Source organism: Tinamus guttatus, unplaced genomic scaffold, assembly GCF_059628265.1.
Source record: "Tinamus guttatus ecotype Peru unplaced genomic scaffold, ASM5962826v1 Tinamus_guttatus_pri_ptg000093l, whole genome shotgun sequence".
NCBI lineage: Eukaryota > Metazoa > Chordata > Aves > Tinamiformes > Tinamidae > Tinamus > Tinamus guttatus.
The window spans coordinates 700049-727676 of record NW_028288627.1 but is presented as its reverse complement, the minus strand read 5'-3'; the positions used below and the strand labels follow the sequence as shown (position 1 = coordinate 727676).

Genomic DNA, 27628 nt, shown 5'->3' with positions numbered 1-27628 from the left:
AAGTGTCTTTGTCATCTACTAGCAGCTAGCCAAGAGCTGCAGCAGCTCAAAATAGTTGCTAGTCAAGCTGAGTGGAGCTGACCAAAGGGCCCCAAGGAAAAGTGCCACCACCAAAAGTTGGCTGGCGGGGGTCTGCAAGTGTTTCTGGGAGAGGGGCAAAGCTGGAACAGGTCTTGGCAGGGGCTGTCCATCCCATCCAGAGGCAGGTCTAGGTGACAGGGCAGAGAGCCATGGGAAGAGCTTAGCCTGGTGCAGCTCCGAGTGATGGGGGGGCTCTGTTCCAGGAAGACCTGTGACCCCCAGCTTGGCACCCTTCACCAGGACTTAATGGCTACGGTCATCTAAACAGTCAGGAGAACAGGGCAGCTGGTCATAAGGAGGCGAGGGGAAGGGGTGGGTGGAACCCAAGCACACATGCTTCCCGGGAGAAGCAGAGCTGCCAGCCCTGCAGAGGCAAAGGGAAGGGCATTGGTGGGGAAGGAATAAGGAGGTGACAGCAGAGGATGGGGTTATGTTGTTAAGGCCTGCAGAGCTATCCAGGGGAAATCCCGTAATGATTAGGATTTGAAAAAAGTCCTTGTATTCCCTTCTGCACCTTCCCTCTCCCTGGCAGAGTTTAGAGCAGCAAGGTTAATATAGTAGCAGGTACATCCATGAAAATCCGCAGCTGAGTCTTCACTCCAAGTGCTGCCAGCTCTTCCCTACGTCTTCAGGAATCAAGGTGCCTCGTTGGAAGTTGCTCCATTGCCTTTGTTCACGTAAAAGGGGCGGTAATGTGACTGCAATGGAGAATTTAGGGCATTTAAGTTTGGCCTATCTTCTCATTGCCTATACTTCATCCTCCTAGATAGTTCAGCCATACCAGCTCCTGTTCTACTAGCTAAAGTCTTTCCTCTTTCAGAGCAACACTACCTCATTTCACTACTAGAAGTGCTGGAGTTATCAAATGCAAATGGTGTTTTTTTGATTTATACACATGCTTTGCATGAACTTCATTCCTAAGCCAAATGAGTCTGTGCATCGTATAAAATCTCAGACTATGACTCATTGCTTGATGAGAGGTTTCTGAAGGAATGTCACCTTTATTTCTATGCTTCTACCAGTGTCTTGTAATTGCTCGCTAACCTAAGAACTCATTCTATGCGAGTATTCATGCTTAAAGCCATGCACAGTATGTGAGTGATTGAGTAGGTTGCACAGTACTTGTTTGTGCTCTCTGTCTGGAGAGCCAAAAACTCTGGTACATGGAAATTCTCACACAGTGGAGTATTATTTATTCTCACCTTCACATGTTGAAGGGAGATTTCCCTATGGAAAAAGGGCTCAGTTCTAAATGTTTGTGTAAACAGAAGCAGAGGTGGAAAAGAGGTGAGGGCAGGGCCTAAGGAATTGTTTTTCTGTCTTTCCAGCTCTGTTTGCCTCAGTCTCTAATAGTATCTGTTCTCCTCAGAAGCTAGTCCAAGATTTTCACTCTTACCTGCACCATGACAAATACACAACAGACAAGTTTGAGCCACTGTGCAGGACTTGTCTTTTACAAGGATGGAAAGATGGCTCAGGACCAAGCTGCTCCAGCTTGGTGAATGACACTAGTTAATATGAGGTATCGCAGGAGGCTGGAAGTATGGGCAGAGCAAAGCCAACATGTCTTGCTGCTCAGCATCACCTCCTTATATCGCCTGCTCAGTGGTCCTTTTTTTTTTTTTTGTGCTATTTTATGGTTTTGTTTTCCAACGTAATAAAGAGGGGGGAAAAAGAGGTCTTCATTTTCAAGAACTCCGTGTGGGATTAAAAGATATTCCTCCTTAAGTAGTGTAGCCCTTTGTGAAAGTTCATATTTACAGACCTTTTAGAATGTGTATTACTTAAATACATATTTAAGCCTATTTTAAAAGCTATATTATTGGCCCAATAGACTGTAAAAGTGGCTGCAGAGCTGCTATTGTCCAGAGCATGTATATGTATTTGGGGACTTTTTAATGCTTATATTTATCCACTTAATTGTTAAGTTCAGGGCTATCTAGTGAATAGAGGCTATAAAAATAACATAGCCCATACAGGTCTTATGTATGCATAAGACAGAGACAGACTAGTGACTTTATATGGGAGAGGCTCACCAGGCTTTCTCTATAGGGATTAATAAAAAACAGAGCTTGTATTTGCAGCCTACGGTATATTGACTCTCTGGTAGCACAGTGTTTAATGCCAGGAGGACCGCAGGCTTTTGCAGGTGGTGACAGGGAACTCCCTTTACTGTCTGGAATTTTGCAGTGTAGAAGCACCAGGGGGGAGGTTAGGTTGGTATCTAAAATATCTGGGAAAGGTGTTCATCTAGGCACACACACGATGCTGATGATCTTTTAAAAAGTGGCAGTCAAACCCACGATGGAGAAGATACTGCAAAACTTCTGCATTCCTAAGAGAGAGGTTTTGTGCAGCACATTGAGAAAAAACAGCATTACATCTCTGAATGTGCTACAGAGTCTCAGGGAACCTCCCTTTGACGGTCATTCAGCTCATGGAAGAGCTTTTTAAATTTAGCAGAGACAGCAGCTGCTTTGTAAGCGTTGTGTATATGCTGTATTTTCTTCCTTTGGCGTGTACATGCTCTTGATTGTTGCCCTTCTGCTTACAAGTTTTATTTCTAGGGAACGGTAAATAATCTTTTGCAAATATATAATGTGAATTCAAAAATAGGTTTCATCTGCAGAGATGGTGGCAAAAACTTAAGTCCTTATTTCAGAACTTGCAAGATCTTAATGGATCACAGTATGAATGGATGATAAGAAAAAAATGGATGAATTTAGCAAATGTTTACATGGCTATGCAGTTTATAAACAGTGTTTGTTAATAACTGTTTGCTAACCTTGTACATTTAAGAATACAAGACATAATATATCATTACCTGGTGCCTCCTATAATGCACTGGTGCTTATTTTGTGGTAACAGTGCACAGTGAGTGACTTAAGGAAGTTCTGGGGGTTTATGAGCACAGTCTGACCTCTCATCTTTGATATTGCAGCTGCACACTGTAGGATGTGATCAGTGAGACACTTTTATGGTTCCTGTATTTCCAAAATATATGCTTTCTAACTGTCCCTGACTACTGCAAGCACAAGACATCAGTGCAAGGAACAGTAGTGCTAAAGATATTGAAATGATTGCTGTAGTATTTGTATAGCTTTTAAAAGTCCTGGATCAAATTCTAGACCAGGACAGTATCTTATCAAAATGTCATTTTAAAACTTGTTTATTCCTACTCTGGGTCTGGATTTGACGTTTTAATCTGGGTCTGGACTTGAAGTTTAGTACCTCTCTCGATTTCATTTAGTACTCAAAAACCCACACTCAATCCAGGTAACACACACACACATGAATATTTTGATTTAAAACTTTCACATTGTCCTTTCTGAAGGACCCCAACCTCAGGCTTCTCTAGAACAGATATTTCTCTTGCTGAAGCTGTACACATGCTGCTTTTACACCAAGGTATATTTCTTACCAGTACAGAAGGCTTGGAGGATTTCCATGTCTGTGGTGTCACCTTTGCAGACTGATGTCTCACTATTGAAGGATAAGCTGTGAGAATATAAAGCATCTGTTAAAGATCAGTCTGTGACACCATCCCTGTCCCCCAATCGCTGTCGCTCTTAGCAAGCATCAAGAGAGATAGCAGGACTAGATGGGTCAGATAGCTAATACTGCCTTGCTTAATACCGAATTGCAGCCATTTCTGCTGTATCACAACCAGTTGCAGCACTGTCAGGCTATGGGCTTTGCCAGCTGCTTCCCATTTCCAAATTAATCAGGCCTGGCTGCTCAGCAGGAGGTGATTCCCTTAGATTCCTCCTTGGGTGCCCTTGACCTAGCAAGTAAAGAGGATTATGAGGCTGAACAGGGAATGGTAGTTAAGATAAAGGCAGTGTGTATTTGTTAAGGGTTTTGCTCAGTGACTATTATTCTCTTAGGATGATAACTGTTTTTAAAAAAGATCAAGTTAGAGGGGTAAAAAAGGCCCTGGATATCCTTTCCTAATATCTTTTTCTTCCTCGTCCCTAAGCTTTTATCCCTGCCTAGTGAAAACAAAACTTTTAAAAAAAATCAGCTATTCACTAGATAAACATAACCACTTTCTTTACTAAAGTTCTACTGTTCTGGTTCAACAGAGTAAGTTGCTTTTCTATCCAAACAGGAGCACATTAATAAGAGATGGACAGCCAAGACAGGAGATAAGACACACGTGAGAGGTTGTCCCAGGCCGCCTCTGGGGGAAGAACAGGATTAAATAACTTATAACCTAAGAAAGGGGTAGAAGGAAGAGGGGAAAAATGAAATGCCTAGTACCGGTCTTAGTGAAGAGGCTCCCATCAGACTGTTTGCTGAAGTCACCAGGCTGGTTCTGTCCCATCGAGGAGAACTGAAAAGGCAGCTTAGTACCATTGCCTACTGGAAGACACAAGAGTTGGTGTTATTCCACAGCATTGTGTGCTGCAGTGGGGAAACTTAAGAATTCCACAGCACGCTCTGTAAAACTGCTTTTAACCAGTTTAGGGGGAAAAATGGAAACTAATATCTTTGTACTCTTTCTTTTGTAGAGAAAAGGGAGATCCCAGTAGGCAGTGTGTGAGGAGTGAGTGAGTGTGAATAAATCCCTGTGCTCCAGGCAGGCAGGGAGGAGCCTTTCTCTGATGAGACCCAGTGTGCAGGTGTGACTGATGAAGAACAGCTTCCTCATAGGCAAATTGCATCTCTAGAAACAGGACTAATGAGGTAGCCCTACACAACCACCCATGTTCCCTTGCCTTCAAGCAGTTGGGGCCTTATTCAAAGTCCAGAGAAATTAAAGCAAGGCTTTTCTTCCTGGCCTCCTTGGGGTCAGGCCCTGGCTGCCAAAATGAATCTAAAGGCAGAAGCGATGAGAAGGAGATGGCCCTGCCTGTGGCATGAAAAGCAGGAATGGTTTAGATGTGGTTGTGAGTCAGGAGAGCACCCATGGGAGAGCAGCCAAGGATATCTGTAGTCTGTTTTTGAATGCAAGGAAAGGCTGGACCTTCTGAGCATGAAGGGAGCAGAGGAGACAAGGTGGGCAAGAGAAAGAAAGGTGGAGAACTGTGGAAAAAGGCATGGCTTGCTGCTGCTGGTTCTCATGACACTACTGTGAAACCCTCCTCCCCATCATGCTAGATGCTGGACAGATAGTGAACATAAGCAGGCCATATGCTAGTAAGCTTGCAAAATGAATAAGAGATGTATGCAGGAAGAAAAGCAGCCTTGTGTTTCTGACTGGAGTGATTTTGGAGTCACTTCGTGACTCTGCCACCACCTCCATAAATATCTTGGGGCATGCTCATATAGGAACTCTAGTTGGTTAGCTATCTCAGTCCCTACACAAACTGGTCCTCATCCGTTTTCCATCTTCTTTCACTGCCTGAACAAGGAGGAACAGGGATAGCCTAGCCACCTACATGTGCAGCACTTAGCGCAACAAGACCCTGGCTTTGGTGTATACACTGGTGCTGATAATCCAGCTAAGAGATGCTTCAAACACTGAGACAGTGACTGACAGGTGACAGGACAGCTGAGAGGGGAAGCAGAAAAGGTTGGTTAGCCAGCTGGAAAGCTGTGGCACGGGGCGTTAGATCCTTTCAAACTGAAGGCAGAATTACCCGTACCAAGTGTTTCCTCAGTTGCTTGGAAGGAGGAAAATTCCCATGACCGTGGATTGAAACTGGCTGTAAAACAAGAGCATCCAGTTCAGCAATTGGCTCCTGATGAGCTGGCTCTAAGGCCTGTGCCTGGCATTGCTCTATTAAACAATCCCCACCGATTTGGAAGCAGCCCAGACCCAGGAATCTGGTCCAGGTTGTTGAGGAAAGTCCATTCTTTTTTCTATGGGTTCTAGGTATGTTGAATAGGCTTTCGATCATCTACGGAACAAAACTCTCGCACTGCCATAGAGCTGTCTTTAGCTACATTAAATTGCCAACTCAGGCTTGTCTACTCAACATGACTACTCTGCAGAGACCTGCAGGCAGAGGCTTGGATTTAGAGCACAGAGACAAATAGGGGAACATTTCTCACTCATACACACATTGTCTCAGCCACTGTGACAGGCATGTGCTCCAGGGTTTCCCTGAGACATCATGCTGTGATGACAACTACTGCTGTTGGACCCCTTTTGTGCAGCCTGAGGTTCCCAGAAGTGTGAGAAAGAGATGAATACTTTAAATTGTTTTGCTGCCATCCTGTGGACTGCTTTTCTATTTAAGCAGTGTTGTTCCCTTTACCTGCTTGTGCTGAGTTCACTCCATTCCTATCTAAGAGCTTGCAAATACATGACATCATCTTTCCAACCTCTTTCTGGCTTTGGACAAAATGTTTGCAATATCAGTAGGAGAAAGCTCAGTGAAAGAGAACAGGAAGGAGTGTTGAGGAGTTCAACAGCTTGCTCCTTCCTCTGTTAGGCAGCATTTGAAGTCTATTAGGTCTCCCTTTTGCCTCATTGTCATCCCTGCAGACAGATATTTTGTGTTATTGTCTTTCAGGAGAAGAGCAGGAGAAGACTCCTTGAATTTAAGCAGGGCTTAAAAACCTAGAGTGCTAGCTCAGATGCAGGCAACATCTCAGTATTGGCCACTGCAATGAGCACTGACTGCTACCTGGAACTTGGTAGCATTGCACAGTGCAGCCTGCAAACTTGCTGCTGTGGCCTGAGGCAAAATTTGCTGTGATCCAGCCTGGCAAGAAAAAGGGTGTATGGCAAATCTGCCATGAGATATGCAAGGACTCTTTGTTCATAATATATCTGTGTGCATGATATACTGTTGGGGTGCTCTTTTCTTTCTGTCTTATGAAATTACTTAGGAAAGATGCAATCAGAAGCAATGCTGGACTGCTACCTGACTGACAGAGCACAGAAAGCTCTAGAAGGTGATGATAGATGTATTGCATTATTTCATTGATAATCTTCTATTATCCAGCACGGAGGCTAAGTGGGTCAGGTCTGCTCTTTTGCTTCCTGACTCAATCTGTTCTCAAAGTCACCATCAATGTGACAAACAAATCAAACAGCAGCTGGTTCCTTTCCATCAAAGCATTTCTATAAGGAATCATTCTTGAGCCCTCACCCTGGTGGAGAGTGCAGCACTGTTCAATCCCCATTTCAGCAGGGACTTTGTGTGTGATCATGTATTTAGCCTTTTTGGACAAAGAACCTTGATTGATTGCAAATTTGGAAGAAGTACCTTTGGAAAGAAACATGTCTTTACTGCCTGGAGAATGTAGATGTGTAGGTGGAACAACCAATCCCCCAATATTTGTATTTTGAAAAGCCTGTTGCAGGAAGCAATGGACCACTGAGTTAAAAGCCAGTACACAGCGCTCATAAACATCTGTAACTTACTGGCTCCAATAAGGATTTTTAAATAATAAACTCTATTATCCCATAGTTGCAGTTGAACCCCCTGTATCTCTTGGCAGCTTCCTCAGGAGCTCTGGATGCCTGTTCCCAGCTGAAGCCAGGGCTTCCCTGTTCCAGATTTCAGCAGTGAATCCTCCAGCCAGGAGAACAGTGATTCAGGGAAGGCAGTCCTTAGCACAGCCCAGGGAAACCACGTCTGCTTTCCAGAGCCACAAGCTGCTTGGCCACGCAGGACTCCCACCACAGTCCCCCATATACATATACACACATATGCATGCATACGTACAGATGCAGCCTTTTAAGTGCCTTCTGTGCCATTTACACTTGGGCCTGAAGCACTCCATTATTTTGGGTAGAGATGGGTTCAGTCCGTGTTATTTAGAATCAGCTTTCAAATATCCTTCCAGGTTTCAAATGGTTTGGGTGCAGGACTTAGCTTGTGGTCAATCCCCAGAATCGGCACTGCTGTTCAGCAGAACATGTGCTTCTCTGACAGCACAGAGCCTGCATTCCCCTGCAGCAGCTCTCGCCATCTGGGCAGTGTTTGGATACAAGCTCCATTACATGCAAATACCCCTGTGCAGTCTCTGATTGAGGGCTATTTCTTGGCTTGGTGGACCAACAAGAAATACCCATGTTAAAGCCTTGCTGACACTGAGTTCCAAACATGCCCTCTGCTTCAGAGACTGCTCCAGGCAGGGGCTGATAACAGAGGAAAAGGGAGTGTGTCATGAAGGCAATGGGGAAATCCAGACAAAAGGCCCAGTGTTGACATCTGGGTCGTCCCCAGACTAAAACCCACCAACAGTGCGGCCAGTATCGCACTTCAGATAAGCCCTTTGGGGACTGCAGCTACTAATTGCCAGCAGCAGGCATGTCCCCTCGCCCTGCCCACCATCTGCTTCTGCAGAACAGCAGCTGTAAACACTGGGCAAACCCACAGAACAGGAGAGATTTGGTTACATATTTTGTGTTCCTTTTTGTTTCTTAGGATTATACAGGTATTGCTGTGCCTGGGCCTTTATTACTCTATGCTTCTTTCTCTGGAGGTCTTGTCACTGACTTAGAAATAGAAGGCAACTGCCATTTTACAGCTGAATGGGTTGAAAACAGCTGAAGGCTCATCCTGGGGTGTTCATGTAGCAGCTGGGCTATAAGCAAATCACAAGCGCTCTTGTTATTGGCATCAGAGCTCAGGAAGGAACCCAGGAGTCCCAGACTCCTGCTTTTCTAAGATGCATCCCTCACTTTTTTTTTCATGCACAGAAAAAATACATTTTCTGGTGAAAGTAAAATCCTAATGCAGAGCAAGCCTAGTATAGCTTTCACACTCGATCGCACAGTGAGGTAAGCTTCTGTTGGAAAATAACACTTACTTCAACCTGATAACACATGTTAAAACTACTCTATTTTCACAAGTTTCCCTCTTGCAAAAGTTCAGTTGTTCCAGCTATGTTCTAGGTACATGTAGAGTTAAGAACCAGTCTTTTTAGACATGAAAAAGCAAAAACTCTTCAAAGCTTTATAGGTTGAAGACCAAGCACGAACAATTGCAAATGGACTAGTTTTGGTCTAGTCCAGGGGCACAGTGTGAGACATGTGAGGGAAAACAAACTACGGGAAAAAGCTTTGGTGAACTTCCTTTCCTATGCCATGTTTGGAGAAACCTGACGACCATTAAGCTGCTGTACCTTTGGGAGACAGGAACATAGAAAATCTCTTCAAGTTGTCAGGCTGGTTCCACTCATAGTTGTTCATCATGAACCGGTGGTCACCTGGAGGAGCAGAGCAGATTGTGAACTGGAGGTGGCAGTGGAAGAGACTTTTGAGTTTGGGAGCCTTGAGAAGAATGAGGGTGGAAAAAGGGGATAACAGACTGACATTACTTCCTTAAGCATTCAAGGAGGATCATTGTTCCTGTATTTTTTGCAATTTCTTTCTAGGAATAAAGATAGAACTGTGCTGTAGCTGCCCAGAGATTCAGCCTGTGAAAAATACACGAAGCACCCTGGGGGACATAGCATACAGTAGACCTAGAGAAAGATTACACTGAAACAAAAAGCAGTGGATCCACAAGCATTGAAGGTGATGCAAAAATATTTGCATTCAGTTCTGTAAAGCTCTAATTTGAATGCAAAAAGAAAAATCATTTCAAAGGTGCCTCAACACCTGCTTACTTCATTGACTATAGTGAAAGTAGGGTCTGTGACATGAAGGGTACCACATCCAATATTCCTTGCCGATTTTAAGCTCTAAAGTGTAAGCTACCTGTTTGTAAAATATTTTCAAGTAGAAGAAGAAAGTATGTTCTCTTGCAGTCAAAAAGCCTGACTGAAAAGCAGAGGTGTCACCAGCAGTGTCAGGCTCAGGAGTATGGGAGGCTCAGGAGAAGTAAAAGGCTTTCCCAAGAGGTAGATTTGCCCATAAAGCTAAATGACAAAGTGCAAGAAATCCTGTGCACCTCTCAAAGAGGAGCCAACACAGCTAATGCAAACCTCCTTTCCAGTGGTAGAAGCCTTGGGCTGCGCTGGTGCAATGGATTCCAGGACTGGGGCTGAGGCATATTAAATGACTGGGATGAAGGATGCTCGAACTGCTGCTGAATCTATTCTATAAATAGATAAAAACTTTGTTCTCCAAAGCTATGGTCCCAGGTCCTTCTGCAGCTGAGGGTTGGAAGTCAGTGATTGGGCTCTAGCAGCACATGAGAAATGTACCCTTTGTACTGTCTTTATGAGCCCATATAGAAAAATCTGGTTGGTCAGATTGCCTTATAGAAGCTGATGTTTACCAGGGAGCCTCTATTAAATGCCACATGCTATGGTGCAGTCACTTGTATCCACAACTAGCAAATTCGGGGTTTCAGGTAGGCTTCCTATTGCTTCCATTTTAACTCCTCTCTAGTTGACAACCTCATAGTTGAAATATTTTGAGCTACTCATGGATCTGAACCAGCTGAGGAAATAGTATAGCAGACAGCTAACAAGGCAGTCAACCCACGCCCATTCCATATGCAGTCTGCTGAAAATACATTGGGAGACTTTGCAGTTAACACACTTTCCTGCCAAAACACTGCTGTGTGTCTAAAAATGGAACCCTGAACCCACTTCAAAAGCAGTGGTATGGGTTTGGCTTCTTTTGTGCATTTAACCTGTGCACAGACCTGGCTTTGAACCAGCAGATCTTGAACTGCAAGTGTTACGAAGCTCAAGAAAATCAGAGTGTTGGGATGGCTCAACGTGTTAGTTCAATTTTTAAAGGAAGATATTAAACCCGAGTTGCAAACAGTTCCAGTTTCCTGGGCCTTTGGTTCAAGCTTTATTCAAAATCAATGAAACATACTCCAGGCTTTACAGACTCCCCACTTTGTTTTTTTTTCTGAGAGTAGTCCACAGGAAAGGAGTCCTGTTAGTTCAGTTGCTCGTAAGATACTTTGTTTTAGGTTTTACATGAACCTTGCATTGCTGTCTGAGCTGACAGGGTGGAGCAGTGTAAATTTGGTCCCTATGTTTGGATAGTACCAGTGTTTGATTTTTAAGTCAATGAACAAACTTTTATGTTATTTCTCCATTTTACTTCTGTGCCATTAAAACCGCTTGGATGTCCTCTGATTATTTGCCTCCTTGCCACACTATTAAGCAAGTAGCTCTTCTGACAACTAAAAGAAAGTGGAATCCCTTTGCAGTCAGCTATTAAGCAGGTTTCATTCCATTAATATAATATTTCTTCCTGGGATTTTTTTTACACTAGAAGATCAAGTCAATTGCAAATGAATTTGCTCCAGTGACTCAGGGGGAGTATGAGTTAATTAAATCCATTAGGTAATTGTGGAGTTATTTCCTTGCAGTCACTAGATGCAGAGTGCTGTCCTCTTTCAAGTGTAAATGTGGTGTGAAAAACGGAGAGATCTGAAGTTTGAGATTCACCTTAAATAACATTGCCTAACTGAGTGGATGCCCCTGTTCTTCTCACTAGCTGGACTCCAAGCTGTGACTGTTAAATACCCAGTAAAGTTCCTGAAAATACCCAGGTCTCACACAGTAGTGAAGTGTTCCCCTGCTCAGGCACTCAAATCCCACCGTTTGCATGCACTTTGAGGACATTCGGTATCAGTAACTTGGAGGGGAACCTATCTAAAAAGGATGAAGATAGTGTTCTGTCATCATCCAGAGCTGCCATTACTGGGCACGTACATATCTCAGGCTGTACAAATGGCCTAGTAAAATGTATTTGCTTCCAGGGTGGCAAAAACAGCTTAGCTGATGAAAGGTAGCTCCCCAAGTCATAGTAACTTGACTGAAAAGTACTTTCATGCCATTCATCTGTACTTCAGAAGTGCTGTGAGTCATCAAGCATCTGAAATCTCTTTGGCTTTATGCCATCTAGTGTTTGGAAATGTTTCAAATGTCCAGGTGAACAAAGGAGAAAACAAAACGTAGAAAAGTGATTTTTGCATCAGAGCTGTCCCTCATATACTGCTTTGAGTTACAGCCTAATTTCTCAGCAGACTTAACACATAAAGCATTGAGTGAGTCTGAAAGTTGGACCATGTATATTAAAGTGGTAAACACTGGAAGAAAAGTAATGTTCAATTGCTGGTGCTACTTTAAGGGCATGGGAGAGCCTTCAAATCTGGTTCGGTATGTGTCCCAAGTACTTTGAGATTTGTCACTTTTCCAAAAGCTTGGGCCTCTGGACTAGAAGCATCTTGTCTATCTAATTGATGTCTAAGTAGAATGATGGTGCTGGATCAATGTTAATGAACTGCTTTCAGTGTAGACTCCTTGGGGGCAGGGACTTATTCTATCTCTGCGTAACACAGGAAGGCAGTAGCTGTCACTTGATAAATATGAGTGTTTCTCGTTACAGATACAAATGCACTCCGGTCCATGCAACATTCCTTCTTATTGCTCTGAATTTGGAATGTCAGAAAGGCTGACTCAAAATGAGGCTCTGGAAACATTCCTTATCCAGTAACTAATCCCATGCTGTCTTAGCCTCTATGCATCTATTCTGCAGTATGCTTTTTGTTCTAGTTTATTTCCTGGTTGTTTCTCCCTTTCCTCTGTTATCACCATCCTATAATGTGGATCTGTCTGTCTTTGAAGGAGGTCAGAGATTTGCATGACTGTTGCCCTGGAAAAAAGTAGCTTAGTAATATCACAGGCATGTCTAATGAGTGCTGTGAAACTGAAGTAAATGGCTGTGATCTTGCATAGAGCAGTGGAGTTCATCAGATGTTATACAAACTGTGGACTTAAGACTGTCCCTGCATCTTGTCAAATTACACATCCCTCCTGGGACAGCAGAATGCAATCTGTTCTTGCACTACCTATCTTGCTCCTTGACCTTTATTGCTCCAGTACCCAAGGTTTCAAGGGTTGCTTGAGGAAAAGCTGGGGAATAAACCTGTGTCCCATTATACTACTGTGTCCTTTATAACCATGTGTGAGCTTTATGTAACACAAGTTCCTTTTAGAACAATAACTGGGAGACACAAAAGCAAAGTGGATGCAAAGACCTAGATTGTGGCGTCAGTGATTCTGCCCTCTCTATTCGCACAAGAAACATTACTCTTCCTTAAAAACCACTGAAATGGAGGGATCATTTGGCACTGCATGTTCCATGAGCACCGTGGTCCAGGGCAGGCAGGAGACAAATCAGGCAGAGAAGTATGATCAAGGAGAATTCTCTGTTCAAGCTGAAGCTTAATATGAGGAGCTCTTTACTTGGAAAATCTGTCATTAGATTTTCAATGGCATGTGCTTGCAGAATATTTCATGTTGTAGACAGGCAGTCAGGGGCTGAAATGGGCTGTTATAAAATGGCATGTCATACCAGTGCACGTTAACAGAGCTGTACAAATAAGCCTAATTCCAAGATTTCTAAATTGCCAGACTAAGGTGGCTACATTCCCATTTCTGCCACCAAAGCTGTTCTCAGCACAACATAGTTTTTCATATAATCCTGCCTTATCCATTTACCTAGTAGGCTCCTAAATTGTCTAAGTGTCTGTGCAGTCTTGCACATGGAAACTGCTGTGTGAAGCTTGTGAGGGTTTAAAAGACTAGCACAAGGCAAGGTGTCATTGCTGGCCCCTTGCAGGAGGGAAAGGTAACAGTTCTCAACCTCCCAAAAGAGTGTTGCTCTGTAAATCCCAAGTGGGAGGCAACTGAACCAACTAAACACTGAAGTTGGAATGAAAAACAGCACTTGCAGGAAGTGCTGTTTGAATAGCTGGGATTCCTCCATCCCATTTATATGATATACTTGAAATCCCTAGCAGTCAAATTGGCTCCATCACCATGTAGGTCTGCTAGGATAGTTCTGATGTTGCAGAATAGATTTCAGGTACAGATAGTATTCCTCCAAGCTTTCTCAGAGCCTTGCTTTTTCCTCTGTGAAAGTACACTGATCACACCTTGTCTCCTGTGACTCTGAACTGGGCCCTGCCTAGGAAGGGAGGAGGGAAGGGGACTGTACCGTTCTCCATGTGGTTCCTTTCTATGAAGTTGCGGCCCAGGTCTGCCTTGCAGATCTTCTCCACATGTCTCATGCAGACATTGAGCAGGTCATCTCTGAGAAGCCCCATTGATGGGCTCATGCTCTCCCCTTCAAGCAGCACGCTGTATGTCGGGAGGGAGGGGGGAGGAACATAATTCCGCATCAAAGCCCCAAACTCCTGCCAACAAGAAGGGAACAGAAGTTATGGAGGAAATCAAGGGACAAAGATGCTAGATCCTGGGGAGTGCTGTTGGGCTCCAAATAATATGAAGTGCAAAGGAGAAGAGTGAAGATGGAGAGGGCAGTCAAATGCTGTGACTATGAGATACAGGCAAAAAGAGAGAATTATCGGGTTTGCGCAAGTTTATTCTACAACTTGTAGAGCAAACATGGCTTAAAGTACTGGGGCCAGCTACTGACATATATGCACCTTGAACTGGAGAGGATTAATGCTTCTTAAACTTATTGGGATTTTTTCCCTTACAAGGAAAGGAAGATGAGATGTTGGTTACCTGCAGGAAGAGTACAGAGTCACTGATCTGGTGGATCTGTTCTCTGTTCTCCTTGTCTTCCCGCAGCAGCTTTGCCCTCTCTTCCAGCTCATCCACAATTTCTTTGACGTTCTCTGATGCTATCTTTTCCCTCTGGTCCAGGGCAGCCTTCACTTCATCCCTCTGCCTCTCCAGGTCACGGATCAGCTCTTTGAAGTGCTGGTCCACTGTGGCTTTCTCATTGGTGGTATAGTTCTGGGGAAAGAGGAGAGGATAGGGGAGGGAATAGAATAGGAGATGGCAGATGAAATAAAATGCAAAACTTCCCAGGCAGTCACTTGCTAGTAGAAGGGATTCAGAGAGGGATATGTCCAGGCATTCTCAGCACTTGGACCACGAGGATGGAGACGCAAGGTTTGTGGGACTCAGCATCAAAAAAGTTATGTAAAGAGAAGACGTATTAGTTCTTACAACAATCATGTATGTGTATAAAACTGACAGCGGCTGCTGTCTTCATGACTATATTAGCATATCTCATATTTCTGTTTGTGAACTGGGTTCTTATGTGGTATTTGAAAACACTGTTTAACTTTCTAACACTCTTTAACATTCCAACTCCTGTTGCTGTTTCCTCAAGTGTTTGGGGCTGTAGTTCCCACTATTTCAATGAATGAAAGGTGATAATATTTTTCAGACCTTAATTCTAGGTACTTTTGAAATATCTCTCAGAATGGCTGTGTATGTAACCATATGCAGAGTTAAGATTTCTAGGTCAGTTTTTCAATAATAATAGTAATAATAAAGCACAAATAAAGCAGAACTGGGAAGCCAATGTGTGTGCACCACATAAAAGGGAGAATAATGGCTTGGCCTATTAATACTATGGAAATTTTCTGTGTGTCTCTAAATAGTGTTTTCACTGCCCTATTCTGGTAGGGGATGAATGAAAAAAATAACAGCATTATTACGTTCCACCACTTTGTGTGGTGAAAGGATTATAGAGGAGCCCTGTATCACTAAGGAAATAAGCTTTTCCATCATAAACAATACATTCATTGATATAACTGCACCTACTTCTGTTGTCTTCACTCTGGGCAATTCAGAATCCTCTGGAGCTTATTTTTATATGTGTACTAGCAGGAAAAAAAGCAGCACACCTTTGTTTCCAGATCCACCTGAATACAGTAACGCAAAGCAGGGAGGTATCTTGGACCATTTTGTAACAAGGCTGTGCTGTCTCTTTTTGGGCTCTTACAGGGTATGCTGCAAGATTACTTCAGTAGGAGTTGCTTTTTCCAAGTTTTGGCAGGAATGTGTTCAGGAGAGTGATGAGATGGAATGGGTAAGGGATTGTGCAAGAGATAGATATACCAAAGGAACCATAGAAAAGGGGGACAAGAAGGGCAGTGGGAAAGAAAGAAGCAACTAGAGGAGGCAGAAGTGAACCTAAAAATATGCCACACTCACCTTGATACGGTCCCTCTCCTTCTGCCACTTATCCATTTCATCTTCTACTTCAATGATCTTGAGCTGCAGTTGTTCTTTCTGCAGTGAGAGCTCGGCCTGTGAGAAGAGGGGAGACTCATGAACTGGGGCTGAGGGTGGCCTGCTTCAAAGGGGTGCTGTGCTTCTACTTATGTATTTGGACCTGAACAATAATAGCTGAGAGGTAGAGGTTCCTGGCACTGCTTGAATGGAGATCATGTGCTGACACTGAACAAGATCCCGGAGCTTCTGGCTGGGTCAAGAGATTGAGCTCCCTCAGCAAAGACAGCAACAGAAGCACCCACTTACCAGGCTACTGCCACGGTGCTGCTTTTAATCACATTAGAGTCATTAGCTGGAGGGAGAAGAGGCCTGTTTCAAAATTCAGCTGTGTATGCAGTGAAGGGCCCAACCCAGGGTGTGCCTGTGCAGCAATAACAGTTTTCATGTAATTATGGAATGACGTTTGACGAGTGTTGCAACAAGAGGACGATGCCTCTGGCAGGGATTCTGTTTAGACAGGATTGTGGATTAATTTGCTCTGAATTGAGAGCTTTCAAGTTATGATGAAGCTGGAAAATGCTTGGAGAAAAAAAAAAAGGAGGAGGTGTAGTCAACTGTGCTTGGCTTAGATCAGCAACTTCACTGGGATTCATTTGCATTTTGTTTTGCACTGGCTTCCTGGAGAAGTGTGGACTAGACAGTTGCATGCAAGATGGTTCCCAGAAGTGCAACCCATGAAGGTTCAAACAGCCATTCAGTGGTGCAACCTGGTAGCTGGTGTGCAATATCAGACCCAGGCCTCTCTGAGTATTGTCTTGGGCCGTTAATTCTGGCAGTTCCTCCCTTGGTCCCTCATGTTCACCACGTTCCTGCCCAACAGATCATGACAAAACTTTTGTTTATGTAGTTCAAGATATTGGTATTTCATGTGTATATAGCTTGGTTACAGCACAAGTGTAACTACAGGCAATCCGGCTACAGAGCACTTATCCCTAGAGCTATTAAGGAATTACACACTAGACAAAAAATTATCTGTATTCCACAACCAAACTATGCCACTTTAGAAAGGTTTTGAAAGCCCACTGTTTCATGTAGGATCCTTTATCAAACAGCTGTATTCCACAAAAGCACTTACATTTAGGCCAACCTTTAGAGGTAGGGGAGATGAGGGGTGGACAAATCCACTTGCACAATAGCTAACAAAGTGAGGTATCCCTGAAGTGAAATAACAAGATGTAGTTTCCATTGCTTAATCACACATTTAGGAACACAATACATCCTGAAAACATTGTTTTTCTCTTCTGATAATAGTTCTTTCCCTCCCATGGTGGAAGTTGAAAAGTTCAGTCCTGTAGTCAAGAAGGGAAAAAGGCCTCTTATGAAGAGTAGGCAACAAATTGTCACCCAGCTCAGAAAATCAGTCCATCAGGGTTCCTGTCTTGGCACAGTCACTGTTGTTTCTGAATGTTCTCTTGAGCTTGAATCTACTACAACTGCATCTAAGAGACATGGATGCTAGCTGTTCCGATTTAGAAAGTTTCTATTTATAGAGGGAAAGTAATTTGATAGTTATTTTATTGCCTTATGGAGGGTGGAGGGGAGAGAGACAAAAAAGGTATATGTAGTTCAAGATATCTCAATGCCATAAAAGCTTCATCCTCAAGCTGTCATTGTTATTGACTATGCTTGCTGTGAGCTAGGAGTGCACCAGCCCTTTCAAACAGTGTCCTTATACCCTGATGGCCTATTAGTAGCCAACTGCATGCAGTCATGAACTGAAACTCATATTCTTCAGGATTTCAAAGCAGACATAGAAGGGTTTTGCGGTACAGGAGTCAGCCCATCACCTTCCCACGGTTATCTGATGTAAAGAAGGGAAGAAGAAAAGTCAGACCAGAGGAGAAAATCCTGTACTAATGTTAGCCACACAGTTAAAAAATGAGAGAATTTGCTCTACTGCTGAACAACAAAGCGAGACATGAACTTCATCGTATAGTTTGCATGTTTACAGAGAGTGGCCTGAACGAATGTGTGCTTTCATCTATTTTCATGCACCCTGAGAGATGTCCACTATGTCAAGACAAAGTTGTGCAGCTATCTTTGCACAGCACAGAAATGCAGTAAGTTTAAAGCACTTTAGTTATTGGAGTGGATATCAGAACGTAATTTGAGAAATGATGCTAGAAAAAGTTGTTTTCATGAACCACAGGGCTATATCCAGGTAATATGGCTCACTGGATGATAGTGATAACATTAATTTCTATGATACTTTTTCATTAGGATTGATCTCGAAGGGATTTGCCAAACCATTACTTGTTCAAAAGTGGTAGCTAACTCCTAACAGCATGTTGAAGCTATAATATTCCTCCACCTTGAAAGGCCTTTTGGGTGCCGCTGGGATGGGATGTAACAGCTATTAAAGAGCAGCCCCACACTACAATCTAGAGTGAGAATTATGATTTGCAAATGAAAATTAGAGACAGTTTCAATAGCCAGAATGCAAATACCACAGTCATCCAGGTTCGACTTGGGTTAAAGCATCCACATGGAGGGCAAGAGGAAACATCATAAATACCAGCAAAGGAGATGGAGGGAAGTATATCACTGTATGAAGATGCAATGACTAAAATGATTCTTGGCAAAGAAAAAAAAAAATAAAAAGAGGGAGACTCTAGAATAGCAGTGGAAATGGTGTTATGACCAGACAATACTCTAAAGGCAGACCACAACTTAAGGGGTCAGCAAAGATCAATTCATGATGTCTTTAAGCCTTGTGCAATTTGGAGCTATCTGGAAGATTGCTTCAGCTGTGCACAAAAATCCTGCGTTACCATCCTACTGAAAATGTTTTTAGATGGTAGAGACTGTTGTCTTTTTGGCTTTATTCCACGAGATGAAACTTCCCCTCCAACTTCCTTGGTATTTTCAGATTTTCTCAGCAAGCTGAGAAATACTGGTCCCGATCAGCTTTGAGCTGATAGGACCCCTTATTAGGTTCTAAGTTAATTAGGGAAGTCAAGAGGACTCCATGAAAGTTCAGACCATATATCTAAACATTCACGGGTGAGCCTAGCCCTTGTGCTGTGAAGGACCTAGAGACATGCAATTGCATCACCATGCAACTCTTTTTTGCAAGGCAGCAATACAAGCATCATCATGTCTTAATGCTCTGGGAACCCAGTCCCAGAATAAGGGAACACCCCTGTGTCACCAGCCTGGGAGAGCTGTGCTAATTACCTGATGGCAACAACCAGATGCAATAATGAAGCTAGGGAAGAAGTATTTAAACTAGTTATCCCAGTACAGTGCCTGTATTGGAAATGGCATGGCTGAGACATCAGCAGAGGGGGGCATTTTTTCTTCTGTTTTTGCCTTGCCCTTTTTAAATTTGTGCTTCTGTTAAGCAGAGGTGGGTGTTCATGGTCTATGATCTCTGGATACTGAGTCAGTATACTGCAAAAATGCCACTAGTCAATGCACGAGTTAAGTCTGGAAAAGGCCCTCTAATTTGCACAGTTTGAGGACAATAAGGATTTCTTACCTGCAAATCCTGCACGAGTAGATTTTTGCCTGTGTATCACCACAGATGCACTAATGCAGAGCACAGCCATACTGGCAAAACTACTCTAAACCATAGTTAGCAGTCAAGCAACTTCCTCAGCCTTCCAGATGGGGAAAACTTTTGCAGGTAAAGTGCACAAGCTCCATGGAAAGATCTATTTTAGCATGTGTCCACAGAACAATCACAGTGAATCTAAGTATAGTGTCTCAGCCCTATCATGCTCTAACCATGGCACATCAATACCTTCTTGTTTGCTCTGTATTTAGGCTATCAAAACAATACAGTAAAGGCTCAGATGGAAATCCCTCTGGATCATCTCAGGACTGGTTGACTTCAAAGCCAGCTCAGGTCTTATGAAGGCTCTCTTTTTAGAAACTGCTTTGCTGAAAGCAGGAACACCCAGCTCCCGTTTCTGCACGTTCATTCTCAGCTTCCTTTTTAAACCTGCCATACAATGTGAGCTTTTCTTTAAAGGAAAAGAATTAAGGAATAAAAATCAAAGTTCTTTCTACTAGATCTGACCTGACATGTTGAGTATTAAGGCTGGTGATGGATGGTAACACCAGGTTATTTTATAGCCCTGTGGCTGGCAGGCATATGTGAAGTTGTCTTGTTTTGAGAACAGGCCTGTAAAACAGGTTTTGAATAAAGGATCCCCTTTCAAAATCAAGGATGCTGTCTGAAAGGGGGGCTGCAGCTCTGCTGATAAATCAGACTGGCCAGAGGGTTTTGTATGAGCTGCTATTGATAAGTCATGTTTCTCAACTGAGCTTGTGCTTATTACTCTTTCTTGTGGATTTTTTTTTTCCCTTTCTGTAGTTTTTTGTGCTGATTCTGACAGTGCTGTTACTTTTCCTTTAAATTTGTAGCAGGAAACTAATGCAGAATGGATCTGCGGAAGGAATTAAAGATTCCGGGGGTAAAATGTGCAAATATCGCTGGGTGCAGACTCAGAAACCGTGTCTCCATCTTCCCTGCCAAGGTGTCTCTGTCCGACCCCCTGCACCTTTCACTCTTGTCTGCACAGTGGCGCAGAAGAAAGGCATAGGAGTGATGCTCAACTCAGGTCACTGAGAAGTGGGACATGCTGCTCTGCTTTCCTTCTGCCTCATAGGCAGAGGAATGCCAAACCACTGCTTGGCTAAATGGTCTGACCGCCAGATGACTATGCACCGGCCAACTTTCCTTCCCTTTCTCTTAAACTGTACTCTTTCTCCTCATAGTGGAGAAATCAGTTACCTAATTCCTAATTTAAATCAGTTGCTAATTCCCTGCCTGTCTATTGGAGGGAGAAACCCATGAAAGCGTGTGACCTGAATTAATTCTGCAATATGAAAGCAGTAAATATATCTAATATAAGCATGTTCCTTGCTTGTGACATTTTTGTCACCAAGGTACGAAGTACACAGAGTTATAGACAGGCTGGAGTGTATTGGAGCAGAAACCCCCTGTGTTTTGCTGGATCCCTCCCCACGGATGTAGTTGCATTAGAGCCAAAGCCTGGGAGATCTTGGCAGACAGACACTTTGGTGCTGAACAAGAGTGGAGGAAAAAAAAAAGAAAAAAAAGCGGGGGGGAGAGCCTCTTAGATATGGTTATATGCTGTTTTTCAGTTCAGTGGCATAGTTAGCAAGCGTGCAGGCAGTAAAGGTGCCTTGTAGCTGGCTGGATGCCAACCTATGAAAATGGCATAGGGATGGTGTTCACTTGTTAACGGGGTTTTTGCTTACCCTTTCCACAAAGGCCAGCACCAGCCACACACTGATGCTGTTACAATTTGCGGTCATGTTCCAACTCATTTGATTTGCAAGGCTCGAAAGGAATAGGTCGTGCTTACAAGGGACTTAGAAATGATCATTCCTCTGTGGTTCTTGCTTAGGCTCCACCATCATTCACTATCATTATGGTGAATAAATCAGGGCTAGAATAAATATTTGTGAGCAACAGCTATTCTGGTAATTGCTTTTGTCTGTGGAATACTAACTCAAGTTGCAACACGATCAAAACTCGTCACCAGCAGGAGAAGCTTGCACAAAAGTATGATTCATATTGATAAAAGTGTAAATCCTCTAGGTGTAACAGCAATAGAAAAAGAGCATAGGAAAGTACAGGAACTAAGATATGGAGCTCACAAGAATGACACAAGTACTCAGAGAGAAAATAAGTATCATTTAAATCTCAGATAAAGGTTTCTCTGTCCAGTTATGAATGCCTCTTACGAAGCAAGGCGTTCTACATTGATCTAACCACAGGAAAAAAGGCAGCTTTAGCTCCTTTGGGAGCAACCGTTAACCTGTTCTTGATGCAATGGGATAAGAGGAATTGGACAATCCAATAGACACTGGGCTCAGCAGTTATAAAGGTTAGTCAGATGCTGTGAAGTGGTTCACAGCTGACATCAAAACGCAAGAACACAAGAACAAGCAATCATGAAACAAATTGCAGGCTTAGCAAGCCCTGCATAAATTTCTTTGAGAGATTGTTTGAAACATGGAATGAACCATGGTTCTGCTTTCAATAAGCCCGAGACTGACATTGCAAGTAAAGACCAAAAGTTGTGCACAAGAACACGGAGATAAACACTGGCTAAGAAGCTTTTGCAACTATACTTTCTCTAGCCTTATAAGTTAAACTGTCCTAGCACTGGAGAAAGACTTAATCTTTTTTCCCTGAATTAAGGATCACTGAAGAATTCCCAGCATCAGGTACTTGTATTGGCCTGTTCACCACATCATCAAAGCACTAGTTTGGGGATTTTGACTAGGATTTTGCAGATCTGGGTACACTTATACCTTCTGCTATGGATCTGCTATGTGACTATTGTCCCATTGTTCAACTTTTTCATTGGTTTCCTTTGTATATCACTCCTGTATTGTCTAGATAACCAGACGCTCTCTTAGTATAGGACATGATCTTGCTATGGAGACGTACGGCACCTAGTCCAGTGAGACCCTGAAGTTAGCTAGAGATTGTGGGATAATGGTGCCTCTGCCCATAAAGCAAATAGCATTTAACTTTAAGCAAATAAAGGCAGAAGGTGCTTCATTCAGGTGAGCACTGATTCACATACTAGCCTCATCTCTTTAGATGTTCAGCTTCTATTGTACAAACATGTCAAGCGGGATTATGTTTTGTGTTTACATAGTTTTTTTCTTCGTGTAAGCTTAGAATTCTTTCCCACACATAGGTCTTAACACTACCAGCTCCATTTAAAAAAAAAGGGGGGAGGGAGAGAGGGGAGGGGGCATGAATTAATTCTAAGTAGCTGAGAGGTGCCAGCAGGCTGTAGATCAGGGAACAGAGAACAACACCAGTGATATGCTATTATATCCAGCTATTATAGCAACAAGACAATCGCAGCATGACCAAGGCAGTATCATTACTCCACTAAGTGCTTCCTATCCATTGTCCATGCACACCAGAGTAACATTGCCACCATGCTCTTAGGAAAAACTATGGGCTGGGTAACAGAACCCTGAATGTTGAGGTTCTTTGGAAAGACTGGGAAGGTGCAATATAAAACACTCATTACCTCTTTTCCTGCTTTCTCGATTTCCACTGTCACCGTGCTGTGATTCTTGTGCTCCTGGAACATGCAGAGGTAGCAGATGCACATCTGGTCTGTCTGACAGAACAGCTCCATGGTCTTCCCATGCACAGGGCATTTCCTTGCTTCAAAGTCCCTGATGGGGTCAAGGAGCTGGTGGTCCCGGAAAGCTGCTCCCTCCAGATGGGGCTTGAGGTGTAGCTCACAGAAGGAAGCCTGGCACACCAAGCAGGACTTGACGGCCTTTTGCTTATTATCAATGCAGGAATCGCACAAAACATCATCCAGCTTCACCCTGGGCCGTGACCCAGATGCTCTGTCAGGTTTGTTGAAGGTGGATCTTCTCAGGTCTCCTGTTTCCACCAGAGGGAGGGAAGATTTCTTCAGGTCCCCAATTTGCCCACTGGAGAATAAGGACTTCCTCCCCTCCCCGTCACTGGGCAGGAAGCTCTTTTTGGAATCCAGGGAGAAGAGGGGTTTCCTGAGGTCGCCCTTTTCTGTAAAGGAGAGGGGGGGTCTCCTCATGTCTCCTATCTGTCCGCTGGAATACTGCATCTTCTTGGAATCCCCTGAATCCATGCTGAAGTAGGTCGACCTCTTCTCATCTGATGACTCCACAAACTGGATGATGGGCCTCTTCCAGTCACTCCCGGAGAAGAGGGAACTCTTGATCTGCCCCGACTCCAGAGAAGCATTGCCAGTGCCCTTCATAGGCTCTTTCTCACCTCCACCCGGGTTCGTGGTCTTCTTCGCTTCTTCTTCCTTTTTGGGGGCAGATGGACTCTTCACATCTTCTGGCTTCCCAGCGGTACCGTTGGTCCTTGCTGCAGTCCCTGTTTCCATTGTCTGAGCCAGGCAAATTGGCTTTCGTCTTATTTTTTTTTTTTATACGCTTGTTCTCCCAAAGCTGTAGAAAGCGCGTATGTCTGGCTGGCTGTTGTCTAAGCAAGAAGCCAAGGTGGAATGCAGGAAAGTTTCTGCCCAGGTGACACACCTTGAGCTCCTGCAAGGAGGAGGAGAGTCTGGATTATGCTAGGTAGAAGCAGAGAGAAAGAAACAGACTTTACCGGGGATCAGAAGCTACAGCTGTGCAGTTAATTATACAAGACGGTCCACACCCAGGAACATTCTTGTCTAGCCAGGTTGGGGAGGAAGGGCTGTTTATACACATGGAAGTTTTTTTTTAATAATTTTCATTAAGATGTAGCAACCAGTTCTACCGCTTGTTTCAAAAATAATTTTGCTCATTGTTGCCAAGCACTAAGGTTACCTCCTTGCAGAGATGGGCAGGGTTGGAGAGACCATGAGATGCAGAGGATGGGTTTGTTAACTGGGTCATGCACATGCACAAAAATAATTATGGTTGTAATTAAAATGAACGCTTAGAATAAAAGCATTCTTAAATTGAGTTCTCCTTAGGGCTTACTGTGTTCACTAGGACAGGGAGGGGAAACACATGGATAATACCGGCTGTAAAAGACCCTATTAAATTTATTTTGATGTTAGCTTTTGGCCACATCCTCAATGGAACTGGAAGTAGCCAGTATCAGATAAACACAGCTGATCAGAAGAAAAAATGGACTGGAATCCTCTTTCCCACCTGCCATGTGATCTTGCTAACTGTGACTAGTAGTTAATCCCTAATGCCTGTTTTATTGTTTTTTTCTCTGCGCAATAAACACTCAAGTGTGTCTTCAGCTCTTTCCAGAAATGTCCACTGAATTGAAATACCTGTAGTATACCTGGAAGATGAAATATTTTACAGCTAGATGGCCAAAATATTTCTTGCAAGAAGGAGGAACTGTAGAAGAGTTTTAAAAACAGATCTTTTTCTTTTTCACTAATTGTATTCCTTTGGAATCTTCACCTTCTTGTTCAACAGAAATATATTCATTAACAACTTAGGTGGTTTTCCTTCTTTTCTTCCTTTGTTTTCCTTTAGTTTCTCATCTCTGTTCCTGGGAAAAGAAGGGTACAGTCCAACGGAGATGTGGCAAAACTATGTCAAATCTGCTGAAATGTGTTTCATTAAAAAAAAAAAAAAAGCTGTTTTAAAACTAACTAGAGTCACAGAACACTTCAGAACAAAAAGGTGCCTTCTGAACAGTGGTGAATTTCAACAACTGCAAAAGAAGGAGATTGAGCCTTCACTCATATCAATTAAACAGAGATTATAGAGTGAAATGCAGTGGAATTGCTCCAGTTTACCCCATGTGTGAATCTAACAATGGAGACTTCTGCTTGACTGAATTTTCTCAAAATGCAATGGTGTCATTCCTAGAGGAGGATTTGTACCATATAATAATTTCTGTTAAGAAGTTCTCAGCAAACCCCCTGTTGAAGTATCCAAAGCAGTGGGAAAAGAACCTGATTCTGTGCTTTGCAGTTCTTAGTTACGTGTGGTGGAAATAGAAGTGCAGCCCGAAACAGGAACAATATATATTTTGGATCTGATATGGAAATTAGCCATGAAGCACTTGTATTTTAGATATGGTATCTAAGGGTTTCATCCATGCAAAAGAAAAGAAAAGAGGAAATAGAGAAAACATATTCCTTTAAATAAAATCCAGTTGGAATTGTAGGTACAGGCCCTCTTACTGACTCTATATAGATATGGCTCTCTGTAGGTGACAAATGATTCGGTATGTAGAATATTTTTGTATTAGGGGTGTGGAGAAATATGTCCTTTTGCAGTCATTTCTAATTGCTGGCTTTATTGATGGGACCATAGTGCTTCCTGACTCCTAAATCATTCCTTGGTTTAGGAAAGTGCAATGCTACCTTTCAAAAGCAAATCTCAGAAGAAAATTATTAGCTGACATGCATGTACTTCTTTCCCTCGGGTTCCCGTGCTGAGCTGATCTTTCATAACATCAACAATCCTATGGATCTCCAAGTAATTAAAATTACTGGAGGGTGGAGGTGCCTGATCTCATGTGTACAGGGAAAGGCTCAGCAGAGTCTTTTCAAACTAGCATTAATGCATAAAAACCCAAAATGTATGAACAAAGAGGTCTGATTTGGAAGCTTTAGTTTCTCTTGCTTTCCAGACATGTTGCTAAGATTTTAGACTAGGTAAGGCAGCCAAACAATTAAGGATCAAGTTGCTTCCTCCTGGTTTTACTGGTGCAAATTCAGAGTATCTGAGTTTAATGCAGTTCTTCTAGATAGGCCTATAAGTAATTGAGCTCAAAATCCAGACAGCTGTTGATTCTTCTGCTCATGCATGACACATACGTGATTCTCACTAGAAGTTTGGACACTCCAGTAAGTCAGGTTGTGGCTGTGCTGTGCCAGGCAAACTCTGATGTAAGCTGCTGTCCTGGCTCTTCTGTTTGTTGCAATACTGCTGAAGTGTTTCATAGTAATTCCTGCTGTCTAATGCTGTTCAGATCTGATTCAGATAGACTCTTATCAGCCCTCCTGATGGTCAGTGTTTTTCCTAAAGCCTCAAGTTGAGGATTTGCTTTCAAGTAGCTGGGGTGGTGTCTGTCCTCGCTGTTTAATCTTGGAGGATTTTCAGCTCAAATTGGGTATGTCAAGAGGATGGAGGCCGTGTGTGGGTGCAGACCTCCAGACTAGGGGAGACACTCTTGTTCATGCCTGTGCAATGACAGACAACAGACTTGTCTGATAGCCAGTAGCAACAGGGAAGTGCAACCTGCATTTTTCCAGGAGGACAGTGCAGGGCATCTGTTTGCTGATTTCCTGTGCTGAATTTCTCCTAAGTTTGCAGGTAGCAAGCAAGGATGTCACTTGTGTACACGGGGGGCTGCCAGTCACTTCTGCGTAATACCACTTACACCGGCCCCCTCTCAGCCTCTGCTTGCTTCTGCAGAATCCCACACACCTGGCAGGAGTGCCTCAGGTGCTTCCTACGTGCAAGAAAACTGTGGCAGGGCCAGATATGGCCAGTGAGCGCTGAGCGTGTTGCCAGCGCTGCCCGGCAGCCTGGCCATGCGCCTTGCTCCATAGCCGCAGGCCAAGCCCTATCTTCTGCTTTATCTTTTGCCTTATCCTTGCATCATCTCTCTGCACCTCATGACAGCTCATTGAGTTTTTTCAGACAAAGACATTGCCCGCAGATGGCTCCCACCTCCCACTTGTTATTTTTGGCCTCTCCTGGGAAATCAACTGTTGCCACCTGTCTGAAACTTGAGATGAGTACAGCAGCCCACTGGGTTGTTCACAGACACCACGGGTGCTGGCGAATTCTGGTGGACAGCTTGCCCCTCGAAGCATGGAAGGGCTCTTGGGGCTAAAGGGTGGTTAGTTAAAAGGTGCTAGACAAGTTGTGTCTCGGTTCCCAGACGTATTTAGAAGACTTCCCCTCACGTACGTATTTTGGGCAATTTGGAAGTCAAAGCAGAGCACAGACTGGACTTCTTTAATGCAGGCTTTGTCCTTGAACCTCCTGGAGGGTGTCTCCTGATTTCTATAGCATGAGTTCACACCTGTGCAAGCCCTACTAGTGATTTTTGTTGCAGCCATCCCTACGTTTCCTGCAGAAGACAACTGTCTCCTATCTAGAACACTGCGTCAGACTGATCACACAATATACCCATGTCTATACCTCTGACTCAGAGTATACACCCACGTTTGGCATTTGCCGTGCC

General features: G+C 43.4%; 1 protein-coding gene across 2 annotated transcripts; it reads right to left on the bottom strand.

Annotated features, from left to right (window-relative positions):
* Positions 1-511: 511 nt before the first annotated feature.
* TRIM29 (tripartite motif containing 29) lies at positions 512-23855 on the bottom strand. 2 transcript variants are annotated; one of them, XM_088520587.1, is made up of 9 exons: positions 22998-23855; positions 15883-15978; positions 14437-14670; positions 13904-14102; positions 9112-9195; positions 5667-5732; positions 4345-4446; positions 3503-3579; positions 512-779 (listed from the first exon to the last, which is right to left on the bottom strand). In XM_088520587.1, exons 1-9 carry the CDS (start codon positions 23853-23855, stop codon positions 717-719), a joined length of 1779 nt encoding a protein of 592 aa, XP_088376713.1. In that variant the 3' UTR covers positions 512-716. The 2 variants fall into 2 exon arrangements, with proteins under 2 accessions (XP_088376713.1, XP_010213501.1); XM_010215199.2 differs by having other exon boundaries at positions 5673-5732.
* Between the last annotated feature and the right edge of the window lie 3773 nt (positions 23856-27628).

Excerpts from the sequence above, each read along its gene's own strand:
- TRIM29 (XM_088520587.1), bottom strand. The coding sequence starts at position 23,855 with ATGGAAACAGGGACTGCAGCAAGGACCAACGGTACCGCTGGGAAGCCA. Across the intron at positions 14,103-14,436 it reads ACTCTGTACTCTTCCTGCAG|GAGTTTGGGGCTTTGATGCG; the intron begins GTAACCAACATC and ends TCTTGTTGGCAG. Across the intron at positions 3,580-4,344 it reads GAGCCTCTTCACTAAGACCG|CTTATCCTTCAATAGTGAGA; the intron begins GTACTAGGCATT and ends ATATTCTCACAG.